The 25851-nt window shown below is 43.5% G+C and overlaps 1 protein-coding gene across 5 annotated transcripts in view; it reads right to left on the bottom strand.

Moving 5' to 3' along the window:
• Window positions 1-3304: 3304 nt before the first annotated feature.
• Window positions 3305-25851, bottom strand: part of UBASH3B (ubiquitin associated and SH3 domain containing B) — a 160157-nt gene continuing 137610 nt past the window's right edge. For 3 of the 5 annotated variants that reach the window (XM_009187526.4, XM_009187531.3, XM_009187525.4), the window contains exons 7-14: window positions 22622-22754; window positions 21187-21307; window positions 20431-20553; window positions 18795-18887; window positions 16666-16810; window positions 11029-11135; window positions 9369-9478; window positions 3305-8030 (exon numbers count right to left, since the gene is read on the bottom strand). In XM_009187526.4, the coding sequence (XP_009185790.1) occupies window positions 7893-8030; window positions 9369-9478; window positions 11029-11135; window positions 16666-16810; window positions 18795-18887; window positions 20431-20553; window positions 21187-21307; window positions 22622-22754 (970 nt within the window). In that variant the 3' untranslated portion in view covers window positions 3305-7892. Of the gene's footprint in view, window positions 8031-9368; window positions 9479-11028; window positions 11136-15871; window positions 16382-16665; window positions 16811-18794; window positions 18888-20430; window positions 20554-21186; window positions 21308-22621; window positions 22755-25851 lie in introns of those variants that run through there. The other 2 variants (XM_003910851.5, XM_021926641.2) reach the window with 2 other exon arrangements.

Raw genomic sequence — 25851 nt, forward strand, 5'->3', positions numbered from 1 at the left:
GCTTTTCTCTTCTTGTTGGGATATTTTTTCCCATGAGAACTTCTTGGTCAGCTGAATTATCCCACACCCCCACTTTTTTTTCTTTTTTTTTTTTTTTTTTTTTTGGCAGAGTCTTGGTCTGTCACCCAGGCTGGAGTGCAGTGGTTCCATCTCAGCTCATTGCAACCTCTGCCTCCTCAGCCCAAATGATTCTCCTGCCTAAGCCTCCCAAGTAGCTGGGATTACAGGCATGCACCACCGCACCTGGCTAATTTTTGTATTTTTAGTAGAGATAGGGTTTGCCATATTGGCCGGACTGGTCTTGAACTCTTGACCTCAACTGATCTGCCTGTCTTGGCCTCCCAAAGTGTTGGGATTGCAGTCATGAACCACTGCGTCTGGCATTTTTTTTTTTTTTCTTTTTCCTTTTTGCTAACTAGAACTTCATTGGCCTTTTTGGAAAACTTCCAAACTGGCTCCTCTAAAATTTACTTTACCAGTTAACATTTCTGTCTTTCCTTCCTTTTATCACCTTTGATCTTCCACCCAGTTCCCTTGGTACGTTCCCCTTCATGCCTCTACCTCTTTACATAGCCAGAACCAAGCCATCTGAGCTTTTACATGCTTATTTCTGGCACAGTGAAGTATTTTCTTTCTTCAGGAAGAAGATTGTTTTTGGTCCTCAAACAACTTTCCAATAAACCCCCCAAAACAAAAAACCAAAAACAGACACTTTGCTGATTTAACTTAAACAAATCCCAAGTACATTATTCATTTTCTCTGGATATGCAAGCAGCCTTTACATACATCACAAAAGAGCAGAATGAGTTTGGGAATCTGTCAAGCAGAGAACCGCTGAGAACCAGCCAGAAGGCTAAATATAGCCTGGTCTTTTGTCGCATATGAACATTAGCTGTTATGTTTCCTCAGGAAGTAAACCCTGCCAAGGTAGTAGATAGTTGTGTTAATGAAAATCTGTATTCATGTCCTTGGTACAAATTTGCATTCAAGGCTTATTTTAAGATCTTATTAGCCTAACACATAATTACTTCAAAAAATAGGGTCAGCCAGGTGTGGTGGCTCATACCTGTAATCCCAGCACTTTGGGAGGCCAAAGTGGGTGGATTGCCTGAGATCAGGAGTTCAAGATCAGTCTGGCCAACATAGTGAAACTCCGTCTCTACTAAAAATACAAAAAAAAAAAAAAAAAATAGCTGGGAGTGGTGGCAGGCACCTGTAATCCCAACTACTTGGGAGGCTGAGGCAGGAGAATCGCTTGAACCTGGGAGGCAGAGGTTGCAGTGAGCCGAGATCGCGCCATTGAACTCCAGCCTGGGCGACAAGAGTGAAATTCCATCTCAAACAAACACACAAACAAACAAAAACGAAACAAAACAAAAATGGTATATGACTTTTAGAAGTGCAGATCCTAGTTTGAGCTGAATGTGCCCTCTCTCTTACCCAAATTCTCACTCTGGATCATTCTTGGTGCAGCTCCTTGAGGTGGATGGTGGGTAGTAGTCAGCTACGAAGGTGACATGGAGTTCAGGGCACAATACCCGAAAATACTGCATCTCAGCATTTTGAATAGTTTAAGATGAAGGAATGTGAGAAAACAACAGGAGCAGGAAGGTCACTTTGGCCAATTCCTCCCTTCCCACCCTTCTCCCCTGAATCGGTGATAAAACCTAGGAAGGACTCTAACCTTTCCTAAGCAGGTTATGTTTCCTAGCTGTTATGCTAGGAAAGGTGTCTTCCCTAGACCCAAAGAAAATGAGCACCTTCATCTCTGAAGACAGAGGGACACCCAGGGGAATCTGAACACACAGGCCTCATTAAGTCCTCCCAGTTTATTACCATTAGATCACACTCTTAGCTCTATCGTGTTTCTCCATGACTGTCTACTCTTCACCAAATTTTGCATTGAAATATTCAGGTTTAACTGGTTTTCTTCAAATTCCGTATGAAGGTTTTTGTGTATGTAAAGGAACACAGGGAACTCCCCCCCCCCAATATGGCTCCCTGGTATAATGAGTATTTTGGGTTTTTGTCTGTTTGTTTGAGTCTTGCTTTGTTGCCCAGGCTGGAGTACAGTGGCACGATCATGGCTGTCACCTACACATTCTGGGCTCAAGCGATCTTCCCACCTCAGCTTCCTGATTAGCTGGGACCACAAGTGCACACCACCACACTTGGCTAATTTTTGTATTTTTTTTGTAGTGACAGGGTCTTGCTATGTTGCTTAGGGTGGTCTCGAACTCCTGGGCTCAAGCAGTTCTCCAGCTCTGGTCTCCAAGAGTACTGGGATCACAGGTGTGAGCCACAACACCCAGCTGAGTATTTTGAATTAAAGGCCCTTAGGGATCAACAGATGCTAGAAGAAACCTTTCCCCTATCTACATAAAGACTGGACAGACCCACCAAGGAGAATAATTGCTTTTCCTTCCTCTGTCCCCTGTCTTTCAGTCCTCTACCTGTCCCAAAGCACAGGATGAGGTTATTCTCATATCTACCAAAGAAGGAAACAATTACTTCTGGTCCCTTCTCGGAGTTTTCATTGACTAAACTCACATCACAGGAAGGTAGACTAAAGTCTGACAACAAACCTGGACAGACTTTTGTCCCAAATGACTGTCCACTCTGTGGGTCCAACCGACTTTGTCCCAGACCATGGTATGTTCTTCAAGTCCATTGAATTTCTTTAAAAATCATTTACTATCTGCCTGAAATCATCCACACTTCCCCATCCTCTTTCCCCTAAGATGTAGGGTATATAAGCCTCTGTACCCCGTTGGGAGATTGGGCACTCACTCTGTGATACTCTACATGCTCACATAGTTAATATATTTATATGCTTTTTCTATTAATCTGCCTCCTGTCAATTATTTTCAGTGAACCTTCAGAGGGTAGAGGTGAAGCTTTCCCTTGGCCCCAAGACATGAAAAACTTATATGCTTTTTCTTTTGTCAATCTATCTTTTGTTATAGGGGCCTCAGCCATGAACCTAGGATAGGTAGAAGGACAAATATTTTTTGTTCCCTAGTTTGCACGTAGGGCAGGGGAAGCATTTTGAAGCTTGCTTTTTTCACACACAGTGGGTGTCCAGCTCCCCAGTCTGAATGGCATGGAGGCTTGATGCCTGGTCAGAAGGGTCCAGAGACACACAGTGCTGCTGGGGCATCCTCCCCTTCCATCGGCAGCAAGTGTCCTCTGGCCTTTTGAAAACAGAATCACACTCTGAATGCACGTTTATGAAATAATAATGAACAAAGTAACATCTGAAAACATGATAGGAAGAGACCACTCAGATTTAAAATGACATTGCTCTGGATCAACTAAGAAGTTTCTTTTTATTAAATCATCTAGGAACCATTTAATGGAGATGCACCTGAAAGGTGCACCTGTAATTACAATGGTGCCATAGCTGTATCAACAGGGGAGAGCTCTCAGCCAGGAAAGCACAAATGCCACGGAGAGTTTACAGAGAATTTGGCAATACAGGTAGGTGTGGTTTTCCTATAATTACAAATAGTCTTCAAATAAATACACCTGAATCACATAGAAAAAAAATACAATAGCCTTATAAATGAGAAAGAAACCAATATACCTCTCCAAAATAACAGGTTTAGAATGATCTGTGTATAACCAAAATGCCTTGGCATGGTGTTTCCATCTTGAGTGGCAATCAAAGAAAGAAGCAGTACATATTTCCCATTATACACGTCTATCCTGTACAGAGTCCATGATAGTTGAACAGCTGCAAAATTCCAATTTGTTGTGTAATGGCAGCTAAGTGTAAAATATTTGTAAGAACTGATTGTATATTAAGTTTGACTACTCATCACTATAATTTTAAACCTACATACACCAAACCTACTATTATTTGTATTTTAAAATGAAGTTATTTCATCTGCATTTACAGACAATCTTTTTCCCCTTTCCCTTGAATTTTCATTATAGCTAGTCACTTTCCTAGGAAAATTCAATATGTTGAAGTATTAAAGAGAAGCAAATCCAATTTTAATCCTATGTTTAAAAATGAAAAGCATCTGCTATCACCTAACAAAATATCCCCATCACCTTTGTAAAGCGAACATTAACCTAAATAGATGTTACATCGCTCCTTACCCCACCCTCCTCCGCCTGTCTCATCTCTCCCCGCAAGGCAGCCTTTTAGACTAGCGCCTCTTCTCTCTCACACGTGTGCTGGATTACAATTTAAATGCAAATAACCCTGCACCTCATTATCTAAGTTCGTGCAGACTCAGTAACAGTTGTCTGTGCTGAAGCCTGTGAAATCAAATGGAGGTTCATCTGTATTCTAACACATGGATTACTTAGAGTAATTTCAAAAGAGCAATTCATCACTGCTTTGAAATTAAACACTGGACTTGCAGAGTGCCTAGGTTACGGAGGAATGCCTTCCTTTTACCACATAGGGAAGCCTTTCCACAAAGGCAATGAGATAGGAACTTCTCTTACTGTAGCTGTTCAATTAGTTCCCAACGACACTAGGTAATTGAAATAACAGACTTCATTTTAATACGAATACAGCTAGTTGAGTGGAAAAGATACATTTATGGTAATGCTAAACACAGTGACAGGACAATCTATATGCATTCCAAATACCACTAACAAGGAAATTATCAACAACGATTTACCAAACAGACATCACTCCAGAAGACATATTTTTTATTTTTTATTTTTTGCAAAATCATCTTTCAAATATAAGGTTACTTTAAAATAATTCTTTGGTTAAAGTATAATTAAAATAAAAAGTAGAAACTCCTCCAAGCCTTTCACTACAGAGTGAAAAATACGCCCCTCTTTCAGCCATCAGATGGCCATTTAATCAGCCATTCAGATTCTATGAATCTAAATGTAATGGAAAACACTGTAATCTGAACTCCATACTGGGGTGAAGCAATAAGCTCCTAGCTACCAATGCAGTGATGGTGAAGACAGCCTGGGAAAATGAAACCCCCAGCTTATGCATTAAAATGTGCCAATTACTCTAGTCCATGGAGGAACAGATGCGGTATTTTAAAATCACAGGAAACAAAGTTCTATCTGTGACTAACACTGGGGCATTACCGGATTGATGTGGCACACTTGTAGAGGAAACGGTTTCAGGCTTTCAATCCCAGATTAAAACCTTTAGTTAATTTCATTTCACCTAGTTCATTTCAAATAACTTTCTACATTAAAACAAAATTCCTCTCTACAAGAAACCATTTGCTTCTTATCTGTCAATTCCTTCCTTGCCCCTCCTTCCTTCTCCTGTCCCCATATATCATTTGTTCTAATAAGCATCAGCTTCAGATCAAAAAGAACCAGCTGCAACTTCAGGTTATATATAATATTAGCCTATACTTTTTGGATGTATATGAAATTGAGTAATATAGCTGTCTGTTTCTTTGATTATACATAGATTCCACATGACTTCCAAATAATTTCTCAGTTGCAGTGCAAGTTTAGTTTTTTAAGTAGGTAAGTGTGCAAGGAGAACTTAATGTGAATTCAGATCTTTTGGGCCATTTTGATAAGCAATTTGAAATAATGAAATTGAAATGAAAGCAGAGAAATACACTCTTTCTTGTTTTCCACCTAAATTATTCAGAAAATTATTTCAGATCTCTATCTCCTTTTGCTTATATAGACCATTGCCTAAGGCAGTGTCCATATTGGACTAAGAACAATGGATTTTAGCCCAGTCAGACAGATTTATCAGGCCATCATATGACTAAGATAACCTAGAGAGATGGAGTGGATAACCTATTCCAGACTCTATTTCATACATTACAGATACTGCCCAGAACACACTGCTACAGTTTCAAGGTGAAGCGTTCAAGCATTATTCTGAGCACTCAACGCCCACAAAAAATTTGTGGTGAATCTGTTAAAGATTATGGATCTGATTAAACAGTAGATTCACTTCATTACAAATACCAGAAGAATGAATGGCAGGGCCATTACATTAGCTGTAATGTGAGTTTTCTTTTAAGACCTTTACTGGGAATATTCCCCCCCAACATTTTATATTAACATGTCACCACAGGGTTATTTCCATACCCAGAAGCTGGGTCAATGTTTGTGCAATGCTAGAAGAAACCATGATTTGTTTCTCAAAATGTAAAATGCATGACATATTTTTCTAAGTGACCTAAAAAATACAACTATGGGCCAGGTGTGGTGGCTCACACCTGTAATCCTAGCACTTTGGGAGACAGAGGCAGGAGCATCGCTTGAGCCCAGGAGTTCAAGACCAGCCTAAGCAATATAGTGAGACCCTGTCTCTAAAAACAGAACAAAACAACTGTAATCCTTTTGCTGATTAACATATATAGCCAGCATCCTTTCATGTCCTCTTCTTTCTAGGGGTTATCAAGTTGTAGTTTCAAATACAGGCATAGATCTATTTTTATATACCTCACGTTTTATGCATCTGAGTTTTGAAACACAGTCAATGCTACTGCAACATACAAACATTCATTTTACACTAACTACTGTTTCTTTAAAGGGCTGGCATTTCACTTTGCATACATCTTCTACAGAGTGAACTATACCATAGGAGACCATCGTCTGTGGCCATCAACAGTCAGATAGTCACACAATTAAACAGACATTGATAACTGATGATTTGGTTTGATTGTCATTTATTTTTCTTTTAAATAAACTCCCTCTAAATGCAGGAAGTATAATGAGAAACCACAGAATGTGGCTCTCCAAATTTCCTCAAGTAGCCCTACCTATATATTTTAAATTATCATAGAAAAACAAACAAAACGACAGCACAAGTAGCAGTGCAGCCATGACTGTCATCATTTATATTAGTTCCCTGACTTACTATACATCCCTGGTATAATTGATGCATTTGTGGATGTTCTGTTATGGTTGACATGTACTGTAAGTGTACAGCAACCTGACCCTTGGTATGGTTTGCAAACACGTCCATATTGCACAGAGTGAACTTCTTGCTGCAAGTAATATATCTAACATACATCCTTTCAAAATGTAACATCCTTAACTAGTTAACATAGTCTAGAGTCTAGGCTTTGCCCCTAGGCAAAGACAAGCAAATATTGGTGATTTAGAAATGCAGTAGCACATTAGGCTACAACACGGGTAATTCCAAGTCACTTCATATTTTGCAAGTTCTTTGCTCCTATGATTGAATACTTCAAACACGTATCTTATCTTTCCTCCTGAGTATCCAAAAGTGCTTTGGAGAGCAAAAGTGCTTTGTCTCCCCATTTCACAGAAGCAAGGGGGTGGGAAGGGCTGTAGCAAGAAGGGCCAGCTGCTCTAGAGAGAATGTGGCAGTACCAGGGTAAATGTTAGCATCCTTAAGCAGGTGTCTTCAGCCAGCAACACCGGTGTATGGGGGCTATGAGGGTAGGATTTCACGTGTAACCTAAGAACAACTCTCTTCAGGGCATGTTTTCTAATAATCTTAAAAGGATTCCTCAGCTTGGCTCTGCCTAACTGGAAAATGGAGATCAAAAAAAAATTCCATCCCCAAACTGCCCTTTCAATGCTCCCCCAGCTGGTCTGGGCACACTCCTTCCTCTTGTACCCCTTAGAGCGGGCCAGCAGCTCCCTCTGGGAGGAATGAGGCCCCTTAGCTGTGCATACCTGGAAGAAACGAAACATTCTCTTCTGTAGCAGGTGCCCCAAGTTAGGGAGACAATTCTCCAAAGCCTTGTGAGCTAGGCAAGAGTCCAGAGAGAACACATTTTTTTTCCTCTGAATCAAGTCTTTCTCTCATTGACACAGTCTCATCTGAAGAACTTTAAGTGTGAAAGGAAATGCTAAATTATTCTGAGCTGTCCACTTAGAATGTGGTGTGGATTTTTAAACACACAAAAAGACACGTCTCCAAAAGGCCTTTCCGTCTTGTTCACTGGTGTGGTTTATTCTTGAAGCAAGGTTTCTCTCCAGTTGAAGCCCCCAGTTGGTCCATGGGTAAGAGGAAGGATGGGTGGATCTGTCAGCTGCCATATTCCAGTTTCTCCTAATTCTTCACAGGAACAAAATCCCAGATATGGGATCTGAAGTAAGAGTCGTAAAGGAAGGGGATATTAGAAGATAGGTTTAATACAGAAAAAGAGGACCAAAATACATAAGGCTACAATGTCAGGAGTTAATTCCTAATTGCAAGTCAAGTTAAAAAGGCAGCTTAAGGCCAGGCACAGTGGCTTATGCCTGTAATCCCAGTACTTTGGGAGGCCGAGGCAGGCGGATCACTTGAGGTCAAGAGTTCAAGACCAGCCTGGCCAACATGGCAAACCTCGTCTATACTAAAAATACAAAAAATCAGCTGGGCGTGGTGGCGTGTGCCTGTAATCCCAGCTACTTGGGAGGCTGAATCAGGAGAATCGCTTGAATCCAGGAGGCAGAGTTTACAGTGAGCTGAGATTGTGTCACTGCTCTCCAGCCTGGGTGACAGAGTGAGACTCTGTCTCAAAAAAAAAAAAAAAAAAAAAAGAGGAAAAGAAAAAGGCGGCTCAAACATTTCTGAAATTATACTTGGACCCAGTGGAAAAGATGCTCCAATTTTAAAAAATTTGTTTCACCCGTTTTTTTTTTTTTTCTCCTTATGAGTCTCTGTAACATTCAGAGCTGAAGCTGTGCTCTCCCTCACTTCAGTTGTCACAGCAATTTTAAAACTTATTTTTGTCTGTGTCCAGAGAGCTGCATTTACAAACAAGACAAAATTCTCTATCTTCCAGCACTGACAAATGAGGACAGATGCATAAATAAACTTTTCAAAAATGTGAAAAACAATTGCGAATGAGTTTGAACCAGTTTCTCTGGTGGCAGAGAAAGGAAGTATGTAATTCGCCGGAAGGGAAGTGTGTGGGAGGCAGCTGACCAGAAAGCCTCTCCCACAGAAAGGAAGCCTCCAGATGTGTGGGTCAGCCTCATGGGTTTTCTGTCTTGCTGTCTTGTTCCTGGCTTTGCCTCTTAGCCTCCTCATTTTAAATTGCTGCACGCCTCAGCCTACCTTCAAGGACCTGTGTTTGAGTTAAGCTTTCAGATGCTGTCTTTTGGACTGACCTCTATTGATCCAACCCAAGTTCCCTCCGGGAAATTCAAAGAAGGTCTCTCAGGGAAATCCAGACAATTTGCTTATAATTCCTAGCTGCTTCCTACATTTTAGCTCTTAGAAGCCAGAACTAGCTCTAATACACTGTTTTTCTAACACAAGGCTTAATAAAGTGCCCTGCACAGAGTATCACTCAATATGTCTTGGTTGAGAGAATCAGTAAATGAATATTCCCAGCTCAGCATAAACACATGCTTCAAAGAACTTAGTAATCAGCCAGTCACTGTGCTGACCTCAAACTACTAGCCATCACGGACCCCACAGAGCAAGAATGAATTACCTTTCGGACCATTTGTACGAAGTCCTTGGAGTTCTGAGGTGACAGGCCCTGAAGTTGGCAGGTACAAGCTTCAAGGGAAGATGCGTGGGCCACAATCAGGATGTTATTTCCTGGGGAAAAATGGCAAGGAATGGGAAGACTGTTTCTATAAAGACATGGAAACGGCAAATACTGGAAGCTAACTAAATGCTCTGGAGGGGAGCAAACACACTCAAGAAAAAGACAACTTGCCTAAGCAATATTTTGTAAGTGCTTTGTTATTGATAAGGCAGCCTAATTTTTTTTAAAGAAAACATTTTATCTTAAAATAGTTACAGATGTATGGGGCCAGGTGTGGTGGCTCATCCCTGTAATTCCAGTACTTTGAGAGAACGAGGAGGGAGGATCACTTGAGCTCAGGAGTTTGAGACCAGCCTGAGAAACATAGTGAGACCCTGTCCCTACAGAAAATTAAAAGAACATTAGCTGGGTGTAGTGGCCTGTGACTGTAGTTCCAGCTACTTGGGAGGCCAATGTGGGAGGATCACTTGAGCCCAGGAGATTGAGGCTATAGTGAGTCATGATTGCATCACTGCACTCCAGCCTGAGTGACAGGAGCAAGACCCTGTCTCAGTAATAATAATAATTATTGACTTATGGGAGGGCTACATATAATACATATACATACATACCAGCAAGGTCCCATGAACCCTTCCTCCCAGCTCCCTCCAATGGTAACATCTTACATAACTATGGTACAGTATCAGACCCAGGAAATGGATGCTGGTGCAATACACACAGCGTATTCAGATTTTAGCAGGTGTGCAAGCAGTAGTTTGTGTGTATGTGATGATACAGTTCATGCAATTCTATCATATGTGTAGCTTTGTGTAACACCATGACAATCAAGATACAGAACTGCTGTAGGTCCATAGGGCTCTCTGGGTTACTCCTTCTAATATAGTTTTCAATGCTCCCACTATAGAACTGTGAGTACTTGAGACTTTCTGGTTGATAGAACATGTTGTGTACCTTTATGGCAGTGACTGGCTAATCAATGAAAACTGGAAGGTGGGCATCATCCATAATACTGTTGCTCATGGCTGTCTACCATTTGAATATAAGTATTTTAACTTAAAAAAAAAAGAGATGAAGGGAATGTCCACACTTTTTTTGCAATCTGTCTTTTTCACTAAAAAATGTATAGTGAACAATCTTACATGTTAAATATTTGAGCTCAATGTTTAGAAAATTCAATAGCAAACACACTTGAGCCTTACAGAACACTGCTCTTGGTGATAGCAGGGAAGGTGTGTGTATCTGTGTAGGAGTGTTGTGTGTAGGTGTGCATGCTGCTGGATCAATGATAGGCAAAACAGTGGCATGCTAGAGCTTTTGGAAATTGTAAGAGGGAATCTCACAGGGTGCAAGAAGAATAGCTATAATGCAGAATTTAAGTCATTAAGAATAGTAACTAAGTCTGGCATAAACCCCTGGAATATCTACCATTTTAGATACTCACAGAATATTACACATTTAATGTAAAAGTATCTGGAAGAAAATCTGGAAATACATTTCTTTGGTTAGCCAAAGCAAGTTGAAACATCTTGAATAGCCTATTAACCATTATAGAGAAATAATCACGTATGTAAAGATGGAGCTCAGAATAATAACCACTTACCTTTACTTTTACATTCACTTATTATTTCTTTTGTTACTTGGAAACTTCTACTGATATAAGTATCATAGGATTCTGAAACAACTAATTTGCTGACTGGAATGTGAGGTCTGTAATAGAAAAATGAACAAAGGAAATGAAAACATTTTGATCTTAAGACAAAGGAAGATCCAAACTTTTATTTCAAGGCCTTTCTAAAGATCCCATAGATCTGTTTGCTTATCCATTTCCCTAGAAAGGAGAAAGGTATAGGGAAGGGTATTTCCACTGTATGAACATGGAATGGAAATGTACAGAAATAACAGCTACGTGTATGGCGTCACAGTGACCAGGTGAAAAATGAGACATTCAGTGCAAGTCTCATTCACAGGATAACATATAAGCCCTTGATTGGTGGTCCTAGTCACATAGCTAATACAAAGCAAAGCAGAGATGGGAACCCTCAACCTACTTACATCAGTGGGGATTTCCCAGGCCTCTCCTCAAGAGCTGCAAGGATAGGTTTTAAAAGCAGATATTAGGTCCATCTGATTCTTTGTGAGTTTATAACACTTCACCAGCCTTTTCCTTTTATTTCTCTCTTATTTTGAACACAGACCGTACACTTGGCACAAAGAGAAGTGCAGAGCATAAAGATGAAGACAACCCAATTTCTGTGCTAGAGAAGTTCTCTGTCTGTGGTTGGGGGTGAAGAGGCTAGTGATGTAAATGATGATTACTATACAAGCTACAAAGGCATGTGATACTGTGTGTCCTCTACCGGCTTGGGGGCCTGGCTGTGTCCTCCACCCAAATCTCATCTTGAATTTCCACATGTTGTGGGAGGGACTTGGTGGGAGATAACTGAATCATGGGCGCAGGTCTTTCCTGTGCTGTTCTCATGATAGTGAATGAGTCTCACGAGATCTGATGGTTTTATTTTTTATTTTATTTTTATTTTATTTTTTGTTATTTGTTTTTTTTTGTTTTTTTATTTTTGAGACGGAGTTTCACTCTTGCTGCCCAGGCTGGAGTGCAATGGCTTGATCTTGACTCATTGCATCTTCCACCCACTGGGTTCAAGCGATTCCCCTGCCTCAGCCTCCCGAGTAGCTGTGAATAGAGGCATGCACCACTACGCCTGGTTAATTTTGTATTTTTTTTTTTTGGAGACGGAGTCTCGCTGTGTCCCCCAGGCTGGAGTGCAGTGGCGCGACCTCGGCTCACTGCAAGCTTCGCCTCCTGGGCTCACACCATTCTCCTGCCTCAGCCTCCTGAGTAGCTGGGACTACAGGCGCCCACTACCGCGCCCGGCTAATTTTTTGTATTTTTAGTAGAGACGGGGTTTCACCGTGGTCTCGATCTCCTGACCTTGTGATCCGCCCGCCTCGGCCTCCCAAAGTGCTGGGATTACAGGCGTGAGCCACTGCGCCCGGCCAGTTTTGTATTTTTTTTAGTAGAGACAGGGTTTCACCATGTTGGCCAGGCTGGTCTTGAACTCCTGACCTCAGATGATCTGCCCACCTCAGCCTCCCAAAGTGCTGGGATTACAGACGTGAGCCACTGCACCTGGCTGATCTGATGGTTTTATTTTTTATTTTTTATTTTTTTTTTGAGACGGAGTCTCGCTGTGTCTCCCAGGCTGGAGTGCAGTGGCGCGATCTCGGCTCACTGCAAGCTCCGCCTCCCGGGTTCACGCCATTCTCCCGCCTCAGCCTCCCAAGTAGCTGGGACTACAGGCGCCCGCCACTGCGCCCGGCTAATTTTTTGTATTTTTAGTAGAGACGGGGTTTCACCGTGTTAGCCAGGATGGTCTCGATCTCCTGACCTCGTGATCCACCCGCCTCGGCCTCCCAAAGTGCTGGGATTACAGGCTTGAGCCACCGTGCCCGGCCTGATCTGATGGTTTTAAAAAGGGGAGGTCCCTGCACAAGCTCTCTCTTTGCCTGCTGCAATCCATGTAAGACGTGACTTGCTCCTCCTTGCCTTCCGGCATGATTGTGAGGCTTCCCCAGCCACGTGTAAGTATAAGTCCAATTAAAAGCTCTTTCTTTTGTAAATTGCCCAGTCCCAGGTATGTCTTTGTCAGCAGCGTGAAAACGAACTAACACAGCATGGAAGAGGATGATCAAAGCTAGGCTTCCTGTCCTGCTGCCCCTGCATGTCTTCAAACCCAGTCGCCAGTGCCCTTAGGGCCCACCTCTGCTTGCCTCCGCCCTGCTTAACTATGTAGAGTTTCTGTGTTGTTTCTGGTCCACAAGATGTTTATCTTGTTTTCTGGGTACAACTATGTCATTTCAATTTTCTTACTTTGTCAGTTTTCATTTTGTCTTTCACTGCTGGGTGTTTAGTGCCTGGTAGAGGTGTGGTAAGTTCTCAAAATGAATTCACATGGCCTCTGGATCAGAATATACTATTACTGCTACTATTAGCACAAAATATTTACTGAGGTTCCCATATGTGTCAGGCTCTGTGCAAGTGTCCTTCTAGCATTCTTTCAGTCTAATCCTCCCAGCAATGCTTTTGTAAAGGCTGTTTATGGATGACAAAACAGAAGCTCAGAAAGGCTGCAGCTGACTTGCCTATGCTAACACCATTAGCGACTCTTAGAACCTGGATTTGAACCCGAGTCTGGGGTCTGGCCTGTGAGCCTATCCTCCACACACAGCTTCTGACAGTGCCCTTGTCAAGCCTGCCCTTCTGTGCACATAGGCTTACTGTCCAGAGAGGAAGGATGCCGTTCCACTTGAAGGAAACTTGCATTCTCTCAGCATGCATGTTTCTCCTAGGAAACAGCCTTCTGAGTCTCACAACACCCTGGGGGATAGGTAGAGACCTGAATCACCACTTGTTGGGGCTGCACCTCATTGTTCTGGAGCAAGCTCTTTCTCCTCTTTTTCTCTCCCCATCCCCACCTCTCACCCAGTTCCATCTCCATTTATGTCACCTGATCTCCCAGGCCTGTCCCCTCCCCACAGTAACAAAAGGCCACTTTGTATGGCCCAGGGAGTCATTTCAAGGGTGAGACCATGTAATGTGTGAGATTTATGTAGGTGAAGAGCGGGAGACGTACTGGGATCTGGTTCCTCCTGATCAGTTCTTGCCTATGGCTTCTCCCAGCACCTTAAAGTGGAGCCTGTGAATGACTCCAGTGTCTGGAGCCCTGATGGGCTTGGCCTGAGTCAGAGCTTCCTCACCCCTGTCAGCAGGTCATGTCATGCTGCTAGCCACACCTGCGGGCCCTGTGCTGTCCTCAGAGTCAGGTGGCCTTCCCACCACCCACTCAACCTGGAATACGGTGCTCTGGAAGTCAGGTGGCATCCCCGAAACAGTATCCTCCTCCATATACTTTCTGCTCCCCATCTTGCTGTGGTCCAGGTTGTAAGCACAGGCCTGTGCTTTGAGCTTCACACCAAAGTTTGATTTGTTTCCCCTCTAACACTCCAGATCTATGCCCTCCCCCAGTCCCCTGCCCCAGTCCCATGCCCCGTTCTGAAGCCCCACCCAGCTGGTGTGGATTTTGTGTTTTCTGCCTTGCTCCTCTGGCCCAGCTCCTCAAGGCTAGGGTTGCTTTTCAATCCCCCAGGCCCTAGGCTGGTCTTGCTGCCTGTGGATGATGCTTCGATATTAGTCACCAGCCTGGTTAGCTTCCCTAACTCGGCTTTCAGTCCCACCTCCCTCCTGTTCTCTTCCTACCCCTGTTGCAAGGTGAGAGGGCTCTTTCAGCAGAGCCTGCCTGACTCACACTACCCCGGCTCTCGGGGCTTGCCCTTCTGCCTGTCACCATGTGTCTTCAATCATTTGGGCACCACTTCCTTGCTTCCAAAGGCTTGTTCATTTGGCATCATTAATTTCATAGGTAATTAAACTCCAGGGCTGTCCCTTTCACATGCTTACACTTTGGCTTTCTCAACTGATTTTTCAAATTAGAGGCTTCATCTCCTCCCCCAATTCCCTCACCAAACAGAAAATGGTTGAATTGAATTCTGATTTGCCGGAGAGGAAAAGGCAATCTGGAATCAGGACTGTGTCCTGACCCCCAAGTTCCTGGCATTCATCCTTCTGCTCACACTGCTGGTGGGGTGTGTATCTGAGTGTACATTGACAGGCTCAGGTAGGATGATTCTGGAGACCTTTGTAAGGCAGCTTGGGAGGCAATGGCAGAACACACCTAAAGGAAATTTCAAAGACATAGTTGACCCAAATTGGTCTGGGTGGGACTGGTGGTGAATGATGAAAGTCACTTAACCAATGTTGGTGGCAACTCCCCCTCTTTCCAGGCCAAAGGGATGCTGGCTGTTGCACGGGGACAACAATTTATTGCTAATTGCCTGCAAAGAGCAGAAAAACGGTGGCCAGAAAGGGGATAGGACAAAATGTGAAGTGTATTCGTGGGGGATCCTGTTGATCGATCTAATTTTATTTTTGAGCAATGCTAATTCCTTTCAGACAAGAGGCAGCAGCACATAACTAGTTAATGGGGTCATCTGAGGTCTTATTTGCTGAGCAGAAAAAATGAGTATGGAAAAAGAAGATATTCTTTATTACCTTAGCTAGAAATGCACATTGCTTTATTTGTGGTTTGGGTAGGTATTTGAAATGAAAGGTCAATAGATATCACATAACAAAGTTCTGCTTATCTTGACAACTTGTTATTATTAATTCTTTTTTTTTTTTTTTTTTGACGGAGTCTCACTCTGTCACCAGGCTGGAGTGCAGTGGCACGATCTCGGCTCACTGCAAAACCTCCGCCTCCCGGGTTCAAGTGATTCTCCTGCCTCAGTCCTCCCAAAGTAGCTGGGACTACAGGTGCGCACCACCACACCCAGCTAATTCTTATATTTTCAGCAGACACGGGGTTTCACCATGTTGGCCGGGATGGTCTCGATCTCTTGACCTCGTGATCCACCCAGCCCGGCCTCCCAAAGTGCTGGGATTACAGGCGTGAGCCACTGCGCCTGGCCCTATTATTAATTCTTAATTGTGTACATGCGGTTTATTCAGCTGTAAGCAATCTACAAACACTTTTTAAAATCCCAGCACACTTGGGTCTAATGGAAAAAGGAAAGGAACAGGAATGGGATGACTGCCCAGAAGATTGCATGGGGCTGGACATGTGGAAAATGATGAATAAAGCTTATTATTATTATTGTTATATGTGGTCACTAAATGTATAAATACTTTTAGGCAAGTTATTTGAACTCTCTCATATATAAAAATGGTTTACCTACATTCTGGGCATATAGCAATAATAAACAAAGATAATACAGAGATTTAAAAATGCTTTGAAAAATTAAATGTAGAAACTGCAAGACATCGTCATCTCCCTTATCGCTCCAATCTTCTCAACTGCATCATCATTAGCTGGTGCTTATTGCTGGAATGCAAAATGGTTTTATTACACTGAAGCAGGTATAATAAAGTCAGAAAAATCCAACACGGGGGTGAGGCTGGAGAATCTAATCCACACTAATGCCAAATATGAAAAAAATGTTGGCTTTTCTCCAGTTTTGATTTCTAAAATCGTAGCTCGATTTCCACCACTATGGACAACTGCCTGTAGGTGATGTCCAGCCCTGTCTCCTTCATGAACCTGGCCTAGTGCTAGTGCAGAAAGCACTTCCACACTGGCCTCAGTAAGCAGCAGTTTCCCAGGCTTACCTGTAGGTTGTATCAACACTCAGGTTGGCTGCAGCTAACTCCGATGGAGGTATCCATGCAGGTAACGTGCTCCCGGCAACCCATTTTGTCCACTCAAATAAGCCGGGCTCTACACGGATCTTCAAGTGATTTTCTTGTTGTAAACCTTAGGGGTAAAATACAGTGAAGATGAAGGAAGTGCCTCTATATTCTCAGGCCAAATTGTTATAAAAATTCTGATAAATCAGTTATTCTCTTTCCTACTGGCTGCTATACATAGCTAAACAGAAGTGGAAGCATGTGGATTTGGACAAGGTTTTTAATTTTTGTGCATTACTAACACGTGAGTTTCATACTCCTGCCATACTCCGAGGATGTACGCTGGCTTTAAGTCATATCTGACTTAAGGAAAAAAGCCACAAGTCATTGTCCATATAATTTATTCAAGGCTGGGTTCGGTAGCTCACACCTGTAATCCCAACACTTTGGGAGGCTGAGAAGGGCGGAGCACTTGAGGTTAGGAGTTGAGACCAGGCTGGCCAACATGGTGAAACCCCATCTCTACCCAAAACACAAAAATTAGCAGGGTGTAGTGGCATGCACTTGTCCCAGCACTCAGGAGGCTGAGGCAGGAGAATCACTTGAACCCTGGAGGCGAAAGTTGTAGTGAGCCAAGATTGTGCCACTGCATTCCAGCCTTGGTGACACAGTGAGATTCTATCTCAAAAAAAGAAAATTTATTCAATTCTGTGACTACCACAATTCCTCTTTCTTTTTCTGTTTTTTGTTTGTTCGTTTGTTTTTGATACAGAGTCTCTTGCCCTGTCACCCAGGCTGGAGTGCAGTGGCCCAATCTTGGCTCACTGCAATCTCTGCCTCCTGGGTTCAAGTGATTCTCTGGCCTCAGCCTCCCGAGTAGCTGGGATGACAGGCGCCTGCCACCATGCCCAGCTCTTTTTTTTTTTTTTGAGACGGAGTCTCGCTCTGTCGCCCAGGCTGGAGTGCAGTGGCCGGATCTCAGCTCACTGCAAGCTCCGCCTCCCGGGTTCACGCCATTCTCCGGCCTCAGCCTCCGAGTAGCTGGGACTACAGGCGCCCGCCACCTCGCCCGGCTAGTTTTTTGTATTTTTTAGTGGAGACGGGGTTTCACCGGGTTAGCCAGGATAGTCTCGATCTCCTGACCTTGTGATCCACCCGTCTCGGCCTCCCAAAGTGCTGGGATTACAGGCATGAGCCACCGCGCCCGGCCCCCATAATTCCTCTTTCTAAAGCAAATTCCATGGTGTTACCAAGAAACTTCAGATAGTTTCTGAGTATCCAACATCGTATTTGAATATCATGTAAATTGTTCATTTTCTCTACCAGAAAATCGAATGCTGAACATTTACTAGTAGCAGTGCAGAAGCCCTCTGTTTTACTGTAGTGCAGCTGGCTTCCTAGAAATGGTCCCTGCTTAGTTATCGTCATATTGCATGCAGTCCAGTTGTTCTGTGCAAATTGAATACATAAATGCCTTCTGGTAGTGAAGAGGTCTACTTAAGGTTAAAGGATAGAAGACTCAGATGTAGTGTCAAGTTCTTTGTTGGCTTATTTCTGGCTCATTCATTTCTTTGGTAGAAGTAAACAGTCTAATCCTGTTCCTTTTAGTTTTCCTTCCCATGAAATGAGAATGGAGATACCTGTAACTCATGCTTCCACAGATTTTAGGGTGAGACTTGAGTATCTTGGTAGCAATGGTGCTTTTAAAGTCTTTCCAATTAAGTAAAGAAAAAATGATGATTAAGATTTGAGGCTCCTAGGAGCACCACAGGAGGCAAACAACAGATCAAAACAGGAAAGTTATTCGACTATTAAGTGTAAAGAAAGGATCACACTCTATAAGTAAACATTTTGCAAGCCTAGGATTCATCCAAGAGCGCTTTAAATTCTCAAAGAAAACATGATTAGTATACTTCCTTTTATTTCACTTAGACTGCCAGAGTATGTTTTTGTGGCTTGGGCAAAGATCGCCTTCTGAAAGAATCCTTGCTTCATTCCAAATTCGAAGCTTTCAACTGGCAAATGTCCCATGACTCTAAGATAATTTATGTGTGGGGCTGCCTAGAAACAGAGGGATGGACTACTTGTTTTTGTCAACCTGCAAGTCTTACCTTTCAAGATATTGTGTGCAGTCTGAACGCAGCGAAGGGACGGGGAGCAATAGACATGATCGATAATGGTATTGCTCTCTAATAAGGCTTCGCCTGCAAAGAAAACCACAAAAGAATCAGTCTGATGGATTTACTCAGTCTCACCTCGATCCGCAGTGTGAGAGGGGGCCAAGCAGTAAGCCCCTGTAAACCCTTCTTTCCTAACTGGGGCTCACATAGAGCCAGTAGTGTCAGCCTTTGTTAGTTTCTAACAAAACCCCTCATCGGTGTTCCTGTGAGAGCAAGTGACAGAGCCCTTCTTGTCTTTTCTTTCCCTTCCCTCTGGTGCTAACAAGTGGTAAAGCCTTTAGCTAGGAGATATTAAGAAACAGGACAATACTTTGGCTTCAAGTTTGTGAAAGAGGATTTATTTTATGAATATTAGGTCTTGTTTTAATTTTATTCTGTGCTAACCAAAATCTCAACATGTCATATTCTTAGACACCAGAGATAAATCCCAACACCTCATACTTTAATGCTATCCTCATAAAATCCACTTCTTTCAAAAATTTATTCTTCTTCTTAATTTAATTTTCAGAGATAGGGTTTTGCTCTGTCATTCAGGCTGGAGTGCAGGGGTGCGATCATACCTCGCTGCAGCCTCAAACTCCAGGTCTCAAGCAGTCCTCCTGCCTCAGCCTCTCAAAGTGCTAGATTGTAGGTGAGAGCCACCACGCCGGGCCTGGAAACCAGTTATTTTGTCTACTGGATTAAATCCGAGCACCTTAATATGGTGATCAAGGTCTTCCATGAACTTGCCTTTATCCATCTTGCCAGCCTCATCTCTGCCTTGCCTTGCAATTTATACTCTAGACACAAGACACTTTGTTTCCCCTGCATTCCTGAGGCTGTTTCTCAAGCCTCAGACAGTTTATGTGGTCCCTCCCACTGAGAATGCCATTTCCTCACTCCTGCTCCTTCTTTGCCCAGCTAACTTCCACTTCAGTTCCCAGCTCACCTCTTCACCTCTTAGATGTCTTTTTGTGTTCCCATATTTGGTGACCACGCATAGCTCTATGTATATCATATTGTATGATATTTATCCACACATAAGTTTGTTTCCCTGACTCACACTTGGGTTCCCTTAGTCCAATACCTTGCACAAGGTAAGTGAGCACTACATATCTGCTAAGTGACTGAACAGGAAAGTACTATCTCCCCGCAGCAGTAATGGAATGGGCTTGCAAAGAGCTGGGCATCTTCAAAGGATCAGTTGACCTTTATAAATTCAGCAAGTCCAGGTCCGTCTTCTTCACTCTTGTCCTCTTCCACAGCCATGCTGGCAGATGCTGCTGTCTTGAACTAGATGCTGACCTGTCTGCTACATCCAACAGTGAGCACAGTAACCCAAGCCATTACTGGATCACGAGGTCCTCAATAAGGACCACACCTCATTCACTTTGGTCAACCAACCCAGGGCTGAGCACAGTGTCCTAAACTTAATGGTTGTGTAGCAAGTTCCTTTTGAATTGAGGAAATTTATTACTTGTAGGAAAGTTATAGAAGCCCCCAGGAAGGGTCCCGCATATCCATGGTACCAGCGTTTTGAAGGAGGCGGCAGGAAATGCCTGGAGTATAGTCACTCCAGGATACTTACCCACTAGTCTCGCTTGCATGCATCCAAACACAGTGATGGGAGCATCTTTCTCGTAATCTCTGAAACCACCACTCCGCTGAGGTAAACTATGAGGCATGTTCAGGTTGCTCCGTATGTAGCGGCCTGAAAAATAAAAAAGTTAGACAGAGGATACATACATTTCTTGTTTACTTGGGACTCCCTTACTGATCCTGACACTCTCCACCCCCATTCCTTCTTGGCTAAAGAGATCACATTGAGCTCTCTGGAGCTGATGGAAAATATCAAGGCTGATATTTTGTCTCATAAAGTGACTTGGAATTCACTCTTCCATTCTACTGACAAAAGTGACATGAGGTAGTTTCTCAGTGAAGGTAATAACCATGCACCCTAAGGCAGGTGAGATTCCCTGGTCAGGCAAGCTTCCGTGTCTTCAAATGCCACTCAAGTGAAAATGGAACCCAGCGAACCCGGGAGGTTTAATGGCAGGAGCTCTGGCCATGGGATTAGGGCACGTTGCTGCTGCTGACTTTGCCATGTGGCCTTGGGCAAGACATCTGTCTTCTTTAGTCCTGGCATCCAAGTTTATAGAATGGGGACAAGAACACTTACTTCTTCCCTAAAGCTCAAGACAATCAGGAGGGGCTTACGGATAACAGACATTTTCTATAGTACACAAAACTATAAATGACTCCATCCAGATAACTGTAGCTTGACTGTGCCCCCTAGAGGCCACTATGGGTATGGCAGTGCTGAGCAGGCCCACCAACAACTCACCTTTGGCATCGAAGCACTGGGACAGCCAGTACTTCCCAAACACAACATCCATCCTCTCACCATGCCGACACACAAAGAGGCATCGCTTCTGGGGGCCGGGCTGGCTGTTGACCCTCAGCGGCTACAGAGAAAGAAAGGCTATCAGTGAAGACTCACATGGCAAAGTGGACATGTCTTGGAGCCAGGTGCCAGGTGAGCTGAGCTCTCCTACCAAAGTTCTGCCAAGGTGTGACTAGGTGAGGACAGTAAGACTCATCCTACAGACCTCATAAGTTATTTTGAGGCTCAAATAAGATAAACTGCATGTCTTTATAAAATGAGAAGGGTTGTGAAAAGGGCATTATTGTTGCTACAGCTGCCCTTGGTAGGAGTAGCATTTGGCCATTACTAAAACATGCCGTACACTTTCAGTTACAGCTCAGAGGTAAAACTAGCCATTCACGTAGAGACAGCCATCTAGTGGGACATCTTCCCCCCTAGAAGGGGCAATTCATCAACTTCTTCAGGGAGAGAGGGCTTCTGTGATCACAAATGTGTCTACCTTTTCTCTAAAGTGTGTGGCCAGACCACGTGGTCCTCATGGTCCACTCCAGCAATGAGACCCTGTTTTCCTATTCTAATCACAATGTAGGCTCTGCTGTCTGACTATATATATGTTGGTGATCCCCAAAATGAGACAACTGCGACCTCTGGGTGATGACACAGGCAAATCGAGTCAAAGGCTTGTCCAAATGACTTTGGCTTCTATAACTGCTGGATGGAACCTTGCAGATGTTTCTGCATTCCTTCTTTCTGATATAGTCAGCTTTTCCAGTTTCCTTCGTGCTGGCCAGCACTTCACATTTGCTTCTAGTGGCCCTGACAAGGTTAATACATGGAATGGTGGCATGATCCTTCTCATCTCTTTTCCTATTGTTCCTTCATTCAAATCCTGGGCTCCAGCCACAATGGTCTACTCTCTTGATCCTCAACATGCTTGAACTTTCAGCTTGCCTCTATTTGTACTGTTCAACAACGACTCCCTGCCTCCTTCCATCTCCAACCTTTCTTGAAAAAGTTAACACATACTGAGCACTCATTATATGCCAGTTATTGTGCCAGCCTTATTTTATTATTTTCTTTTATCTTTGTGACAAACTACAAAACAGATACAACTATGGGCATTATTCCTACTTTAGAGAGAAAATTTCCTCCTATGTCTGTGGAACAACCTTCCTTATGAGCCTAGCTTCAAATGTTGGAAGTAACTGTCAGTACTGCTCATCTGACTCTTCCCAGCCTTGAATTTTTGTATATCTTTTATAATTCGGTGTCCTTTCTTCCCAAGAGATCATGGAACCTTTGGAGATAGCAAGGGCAATGCCTCATACTTAATAAATAGGTTCTCAGTGAATCCTGGTTAGAGTTGGGGTGTGATCCTAACAATCGGCCTTACCTGCATGGGCTGGCAGATGATAGTAAGAGGAGTCGTCTCCCCGAGCCCCTGGTCCTCATACGGCCGCCTCTCCAATACTCCATCCCCAAATGTGAGAGAGTTGGACGATGATGTATTTAAGATTGAGTAAGAACTGCAGAGGAAGATAAGGAAGGTGTGAACGCTCTGGCCAGCAGTTATCAGCACTTCCTCCTGGGGTCAACAGGAGTGTGGGAATTAACTCAGCGCCCTCTGTGGGTAGCCCAATGATGAGGGAAGCTGAGCCAGAGTGGTCCCATTCCTAAAGGAAGAATACCTTCTTTTATACTGAAGACTTGCAGTTAATAAATTAGAGGTAGGCCGGGCATGGTGACTCACACCTGCACTTTGGGACGCCAAGGCAGGTGGATCACTTGAGGTCAGGAGTTCGAGACCAGCCTGGCCAATATGGCAAAACCCCACCTCTACTAAAAATACAAAAAATCAGCTGGGAGTGGTCATGTGTGCCTGTAGTCCCAGCTACTCGGGAGGCTGAGGTATGAGAATCGCTTGAACCTGGGAGGTGGAGGCTGCAGTGAGCCAAGATCGCACCACTGCACTCCAGCCTGGGCGGTAGGGTGAAACTCCATCTCAAAAAGAAATAAAAATAAAAATAAGTAAATAAATAAATTAGAGGTAGATGGATTTCTGCACTGAAGACAGATATATTCATTCCTTTGGGCAAGGATGGGTCCTAGTGATTTTGTGCCATGCATGGTTCACGCCAAAGACAAGTTCAAGAATAACAATATATCAATTATTTGTTTGCAGCTGTTTTTCTGGTTCAAAAGAAATCTATGATCCCTGTTGCCTTTAATATTTCCCGTGGTAATTTCCATCTGAAGTGAAGAGTGATAGGGGGGTCTTGTCACCATCTCCACCACTTAGCCAGTGGTTCCTAACGGTCAAGGAAACATTGTGCCAAAGTCCCCTATTCTACCCTCTTCAGTCTCCAAAACCCTATCTCCCCTCAATCACACCTCCAACAAGATGATTACAAATAGAATTATTTCAGAGAAGACCATTCTCACCAGATGTTTAGAGCTGTGAGCCAAGAACTCTCATTTCTGAGTGTAACACTATAGCTACAGAAGCCTAAAAAGAGGTCTTGCTGAAAGGAAGACTGTCAAAACCTGCCAAGCTTAAATTGTTGTCAATAGTAAGACTTCCACAAAGCTTTATCTAATAAACATTGCAATTTAAATGTGGTTGTTAGGCAAATCCAGTGAACATCTTTGGAAATCACTGAGCAGGGTCCAGGGGAAACATTTAAATTTTATAGATTTCTTGCTTCTTTACAATTTGGGTAGCTATCTATCCCAGTTTTCTCCATATACTCCTAGCTTGCATCTGCTGACCCAGCAACCTGTCTGGGCTACCACCTGTTTTGGATTATTCACTTTTAACATTGTATTATCAGAATTTTATTTTAGAGATGGAGTGTCACTTTTGTCACCCAGGCTGAAGTGCAATGACATGATGTCGGCTCACTGCAACCTCCACCCTGAAGGTTCGAGCGATTTTCCTGCCTCAGCCTCTGGAATAGCTGGGATTACAGGCATGCGTCACCACACCTGGCAATTTTTGTATTTTTAGTAGAGACGGGGTTTCACCATGTTGGCCAGGTTGGTCTCGAACTCCTGAACTCAGGTGATCTGACCACTTGGCCTCCCGAAGTCATCCTGGGATTACAGGCGTGAGCCACCGCACCTGGCCCAGAATTTTATTTTTGAAAATAACTTTTTATATTCACAAATATAATACAGCGAACTGGTTGTTGGTAAATTTTTGTTCCAAAAATTATGTGATTTTAACTATCTTAGCACCCCGTTCACTTTCAGAAGTGGCTGCTTTTTCACTAGAAGTGACAGATTCGTTCTATCTACTTATAAGCGAAGGTCTCAGAAGTCTCATGCCCTGAAAAACTGATTTTGAATACTTGTGCATATCAGAATCACCAGGGGACTTTAAAAAAAAACACTCATGCTGGGGTTCTGCTCCTCACAGGCTGTGATTCAGTAGGTCAGAGTGGGACCCAGGAAACCTGCATCAGTCCATCTGAATATGTTGCCAAGTGAAACCTGTTATGGAAAAATTTAAGTAACTGTAGCCCAAGGAAATCTTGTGCCGTTCACACGGTGTAAGAGACCAGCGATTCTACTTTATTTTAAACTAAGACCCTTCCAAACATCACACAGTTCAAGAAAATCCAGTTTGGCTGGGCACGGTGGCTCACGTCTGTAATTCCAGCACTTTGGGAGGCTGAGGCAGGTGGATCACCTGGGGTCAGGAGTTCAAGACCAGCCTGGTCAACATGGTGAAACCCCGTCTCTATTAAAAATACAAAAATTATCTGGGTATGGTGGCACACACCTGAAGTCCCAGCTACTCAGGAGGCGGAGGCAGGAGAATCACTGGAACCCAGGAGGCGGAGGTTACAGTGAGCTGACATCACACCACTGCACTCCAGCCTGGGCGACAGAGTGAGACTCCATCTCAGAAAAAATAAAAAAAAAAAAAAAGAAAATCCAGTTTTATTGTCTGACTCATCAAAGCTTCAGGGTGCAAAACGTCTGGCTACCTAGAATTGTGCTGACATCTTGCGTGTACATGTCTGTTTCTTTACTTTATTGCAGCTGTGAAGATACTGATAGGATTCCTTCTCTCCCTCCTTCAGCTCCCATGGCAAGACGAATGCCAGCCTCTTTCCCTTCTTAACTGTCATTATAATCAAAGGACCTGACTCACTCTGAGACAGCTTGGAGCTGCCAGTTCCAGTAAGACAATAGTCAGATGCTTCTTGCTCAGAACAGTGGAGGGAGGAAGCCGGGTCTAAGATCCAGAACATCTCAAGCATCAGGAGAGCTGGTTTCTCCCTGCAACACGCCAGGCCTGTGCTAAGCCCGAGCGGCCAGGCAGCTCACCCAGCTTCAGAGAACACAAGGAGGCTTCATCAACTTGCCTTACTTAGAACCAAGTAAGACACTCAAGTTAGTGTGGAGAGAACATATTTCCTTAGGAGGGACTCAGAGAACTGAGAAGCACTTGGCAGGGAGTGTTGTTAAACTCATTGACCCCCAATCATGACTTGTTGCCTGGATCCCCTGGGCAACTCCCACCATGCCAGCCAGGCCATGCTTGCCATTCCCCTGGGGTTCTACCTCCTGATGTCTATCCTGGGTTAGGAGTGAGAGAAGATCTGTCTTACAAGG

This window comes from Papio anubis, chromosome 12 (assembly GCF_008728515.1).
Source record: "Papio anubis isolate 15944 chromosome 12, Panubis1.0, whole genome shotgun sequence".
NCBI lineage: Eukaryota > Metazoa > Chordata > Mammalia > Primates > Cercopithecidae > Papio > Papio anubis.